This window comes from Chiroxiphia lanceolata, chromosome 4 (assembly GCF_009829145.1).
Source record: "Chiroxiphia lanceolata isolate bChiLan1 chromosome 4, bChiLan1.pri, whole genome shotgun sequence".
In the NCBI taxonomy this organism is placed as follows: Eukaryota; Metazoa; Chordata; class Aves; order Passeriformes; family Pipridae; genus Chiroxiphia; species Chiroxiphia lanceolata.
In genome coordinates, this window is record NC_045640.1 from 6,111,706 (window position 1) to 6,116,948 (window position 5,243).

Here is a 5,243-nt window from a genome sequence, read left to right on the forward strand (position 1 = left end):
GGGGATCGCATCCTTGAGCGCCGGGGCGGCTCTAGAGCCCCGGGAAGGGGCCGGAAGAGGCGGGGGTCGGCCGGGCAGAGCGGAGAACCCCCCAGGATTTGGAGCGAGTGGGGGGACGGGCACAGCCCGAGGGGTGGGTCCGGCTCGGGGATGCTGCCCCCGCGCTGCCGGGAGCCAAATCCCTGGCGCCTCCCGCAGCTCCCCCGCCGGTCCTCCCCCATCGCGGCTCTCGGGGCCCGGCCTTGCCCCCTCCGCCCCCCCTCCCCCGCCGCCAAGCAGCGCTACTGGCTGCTCCCTGCGCGCCGCCGCCCGCCCGCCCAGCCCCGGCCCCGTCCCCGGGCGGGGAGTCCGGGCGCACGGCAGCGCCTATAAGGGCGCCGCGCCGCAGCCCCCCGGGAGTTTTTGGTCTGGGGCCACCGGGGCCGCGGAGCGGGGGGTTGTCGGTGGGAGAAGGACGGGAGCTGTGGGGGGAGCGCCGGCCGCCCTGCATGGCCAGGGATTATGAGCGCCGGTGAGTTGCAGCAGGCGCAGCCCAGAGCCTCGGCGCCGGCGGCCGCCCCCGCGCCCCCCGCAGCCCCGCAGCGCGCAGGAAGCCCCCGACATGGCGGTGTACTGCAGCGAGAACTTCAGCGTCTACCCCCAGCCCAGCCTGCACCCGCCCGGCGCCGCCGCTGCCGCCGCCGCGGCCGCCGCCGCCGCTGCCGCCGCCGCCGCCTCGTCGGGCAGGCGGGCGGGCGGGTACGCGCTGGGGGACTACGGGGCGCCCGCCAACGCCGGGTACCTGTGGGGCATGAACAGCCCCGCGCCTTACCTGCAGGGCCCGCCCGGCGCCGCCGCCGCCGCCGCCGCGCCCTTCCTGCCGCCCGCCTCGTACGGCTGCTCCCGGGGCGGGCAGCTCGTGGGCTCGCCCCCGGCCCCCCGGGTCGCCTTCGACGGGCGGCGCGGAGCTGAGCTGGCTGAGCCTGGCCAGCCAGGAGGAGCTGCTGAAGCTGGTGCGGCCGCCCTACTCTTACTCGGCGCTGATCGCCATGGCCATCCAGAGCGCGCCCGAGAGGAAGCTCACCCTCAGCCACATCTACCAGTACGTGGCCGAGAACTTCCCCTTCTACAAGCGCAGCAAGGCCGGGTGGCAGAACAGCATCCGCCACAACCTCAGCCTCAACGACTGCTTCCGAAAGGTGCCCCGCGACGAGGACGACCCCGGTGAGATCCCGCGCCGGACGGGAGGGCTGGCGGGGGCAGCGGGGGCAGGGAGCGGAGGAGCCGCTGGCACCGCCGTGAACAGAGGGGGTGGCAGTGGTCCCCGTGGCTGGCGGGTCCCTTGTCCCAGCTAGTCGGGCGCAGTGAGGAGATCGCGCTCCCCCGTCCCCTCGGGGCCGGTGCTGAGAGGAGAGCGCGCTCCTCCATGCCCTCGTCGGGCACTTTGAGGAGCCCGCGCTCGGCGCTGTGATGAGACCGCGTTCTCCTCGTATCCTCGTGGCCGCCAAGGAGAGACCGGGCTCCCCTGTCCCCTCACCCGGGCGCTGTGAGGTGACCGTCCCTCTTCGCCCCAGCCCGGCCCGGCGCTGCCCCGCGGGAGGTGTAGGCGGGGGCCGGCTGGCCGCAGCCCTCGCCCCCTCCCCGAGCAGCCCGGGTTGTGCAAGGCCCGGCTCCTTGGGCCGTGATTCAGGGCTCCCCTCCCTGCCCGCCGCTGTCCGGCCCGGCCCGGGGCACAGCCGGTGCCCGGGAGTGGGCGGGGGCGCGCCCGGACAAGCGCTGGTCCGTCCGGCGGGGCGGGGACGGGCCGGGCGGGACCCTCTCGGACCTTGTGGGGTCACTGCGCCCATCCCGGCCGTGGGCAGGAGTGCGCGTGGGGACAGCTGATGCCACCACAGCACCTCGCACCAAGTCCTTGTGCCTGGGGCGGCTTGTCCTGCGACCCCACAGCTCGTGCTGCTGTCCTGCTGTCCTCTCGGGGTGCCGGAGTGTGTCAGCCCGGCTTTCCATCAGCCTTTCTGAGAAGAACCATGGCAGAGACACTGCCTTGTCACTCAGTGCTGAGATGGCAGCAAGTGCCCCAGCTTCTGTGAGGCAGCCAGAGCAAGGGAAGCCCCACTTCTTGCTTTCTTTAGCCAAGTCAGAGGTAGAGGTGCAGATTCCCCCCAGAGGCTTATGCTCTGTGATGGGTTCTCCTCCTCCATGTGGCCTTAAGGTTCACTTGAGCATTGGAGGGATGAGGGTGGTGATGTCCTGGAGACAGGTTTTGGATCCATACACTGGATGGACAACAGAGAGGAGAAACAGGTGTAGGAGAGATGTGGGGTCTGTGCCAGTCGGACAAGACATGGGTGCTGCTTATCTGTCAGCAGTGGGGCTCACTATCACAGAAGCTGACTTTCTCTCTTGCGTCTCCTGTTTTCCACCAGGGAAAGGAACTACTGGACCTTAGATCCCAACTGTGAGAAGATGTTTGACAACGGGAAACTTCCGTCGCAAGCGCAAGCGGCGCTCTGAGCCCAACACCCCCGCCACTGCATCCACGGCCTCCTCTCTGGGGGGCCTGAAGGCCGAGGAAGAGCGACCCATCCCAGCCACGGGCAAACCATGTGGAAACAGCCCACCCCCGGAGCTGGACCCTTCACCTTCTGCCAGGGACCATCCAAAAAGCTCCTCTCCCTCCGGTATCATTTCATCCACCCCCAGCTGCCTCAGCACCTTCTTCAGCGGCATGAGCTCCCTGAGCAGCGGAGGCAGCCGGCTGACGGGGGGTCTCAGCAGTGACCTGCATCACAGGAACTTCTCTGCTGGACAGCTGAGCAGTGGCACTTTCACCCCTTCCAGCAGCTCTTCTCAGGAGGTTCCTTCACCAGACCAGCTGCAGCGGGTTGCGGGACCTTCCCCCGCCTACTACAGCTCCTTCCATCCCAGCAGCAGCAGCCAGGGAGCCCAGTACAACCACTACTACAACTTCACGGTGAACAGCCTCATCTACACTCGGGATGGAACCGAGGTGTAGGGTCCCGGGGCCGTCGGGCTGCAAAGGGAATGGGAGTTGCAGGTGTACCTGGCAGCACAGAGGACCATATGCTTATTGCAAACAGCATTTCAATGTGGACACTTCCCAGGAGTTCTCCCAGGAAGACGGATCTTCTCACCTTTCAAAACAAAAACACCCCTTAAACACCAGCAGAAGGCAGATGCCAAGTCTTTTCCCCATACTGGAAAACGTTAGGCGGTTTAGGTGGTTTGCCATCTAAATTCTGCAGGCGTGGACTGAATTAATGTTTTCAGAGGTTTCTAATCCTGAATGTAGAAACAGAAGTTTAAAAACTATAACCATAAAGTGGTATTGGCAAGAGCCAAGTGTAGACATCCAGTGAGTCTTAGAACTGAGAACAGGAAAAAGAAAATGAAGAGATTTCTTATGAAGTGCCTTGTACAATGTATTAAAAAAAACTCTTCTGCCAGCAGTTGCCTCTGTAAGCCCTTGCTTCTGCCCTGTTCCTGCAATATGCAGTGCACAGGGGGATACTCTGGGTAAACAACCCACCCAAAACCTTCTCAAACTCATGGAGGGTCTTCCTGTGCATGGCACATTGTACAGCGGGGCCGTGTCTTGTAAAACAACCCTTTTCCTTGAGCTTAGTACCAAAGATAACTCTAGCCATGCAGCTTTAGCACAAGAATAAACACTGGGCTATTTTTATACATATTTGTATGTAATGTAACTCTTCTGTACATACGTTTCTATGTGGTTTTATATTTGTAAATTATGCTCTGGAGCTGTACTTATTTATAATGTGTTTTAAACTTTGTTAAAGTTTATTTTACTTTGTTTCCCCTTCTTTTTTTTTGTTGTTTTATTTGTTTTGAATTTTTTGTTGGTTTTGTTTTGTTGGTTAGTGTATTAATGAAACTTTTCAGGCTGAACAGCTATTGGGAATAAAATGTTAACATTGTTAGATATTGACCTGGTTGTTCCTCAGTATGTTTGAGGTATTTTAAAACTGTGGGAGACAGGTTTCACGTGGTTTGGGATAAAAGATGCAAAGATTTATGAACAATTTCATCTGTGCAGCAAAACAGAAAAACATCTGATCTGGGATATCAGATCAGGAGACACATCTTAGCTGTTTTGCAGCCGAGTGGGCACTCTTGGCTTTTTTGTTTGTTTGTTTTTGCCAACGTTCTTAATTGCAGCTGTCCTTTTTCAGACTGGTTAGTAAAAAAAATAAAAGCTTGCAAAAGTAAAAGCAGCGGGGCTGGTTTCCAGCGTGGTGCCAGCTAGCAGGAGGTACGAGGTCTGAGCTTGGCTGTTGGCTTGGTCCGTTTTTGCAGTTTTCCTCTAGTGGGATTGCACCTGCTTACACTGTGGGCTAGTCAGGAGGTGGGACCAGTCAGCTAGTGGGCCAGGCAGCACTTCAGAGAAGCCTTCCTGATTTCCTGCTGCTAGGAAAGGAGAATCCATCCTCAAGCAGCCATTATGCTGAACAATCAACCCCTAATTCTTGCCGTTTTGCATAAGCTGTTTGTTGGGGGCTGTGTGTGGTTAGAGCATAAATATAAGTGTCTTCATGAGGAATGCAGCATCAATAATGAAGTTAAGCATGAAATTGCAGCTGTTTAACATTCAAGCATCTGCCGTGATGTAAGGCCATCCCTGCAGGCTATTCAGAAAACAAAACAGTTGGCAGCACCTCTTCACTGGCTACCTGCATAACATACAGGGCAGTGATGCAAGACCAGCTCTTCATAATGAAGCCATGATGAACATCAGATGACTTCCATGTGTTTGGGATCGGGACCAAGTACTTGCCCCAGCACTGGCCAACCGCCACTTGTGCAATTGCTGAGACCAGTGAGTGGGTGGCAACTCCTGCCTCATCCCCCCTCCCTCACACCTTCCCAGCACAGATACCATCTTCCTGGCTTTAGGGGTAATTCCTCTTGATTTTGATTTTGTCTCAGGTGATGCAGTGGTAGTGGTAATGGGAGGGAAAGGGCAGATTACCACTAGGAAAAAAGACAAGGTGGTCAGTCTTGTCCTGCTTGAGTTCAATCCCACCAGGTGTGGAATAGCTTTATTTCGACTTTGGACTGCTGAGTTTGATCTAAAAGCAGTGGAGGGATTCCTTAGGCCTCCAAAAGATATAGAGCCAGTCCTTAAGTAAGCCCAGGAACTGCATACTCACATGTCTATGTGACCATCGCACCCCTTCCCCACTCTGCCAGCCTGCTGTCAGACCTTACCAAGCACTGGACCA

At 58.5% G+C, this 5,243-nt stretch overlaps 1 protein-coding gene across 1 annotated transcript; it reads left to right on the forward strand.

Moving 5' to 3' along the window:
• Positions 1 to 501: 501 nt before the first annotated feature.
• On the forward strand, positions 502 to 3,815 carry FOXI3 (forkhead box I3). Its single transcript, XM_032686278.1, is given in 5 exon segments — positions 502 to 564; positions 566 to 916; positions 918 to 1,228; positions 2,412 to 2,457; positions 2,459 to 3,815. Coding segments are annotated over 5 exon segments (1,308 nt in total). The 3' UTR covers positions 2,996 to 3,815.
• Positions 3,816 to 5,243: the final 1,428 nt, after the last annotated feature.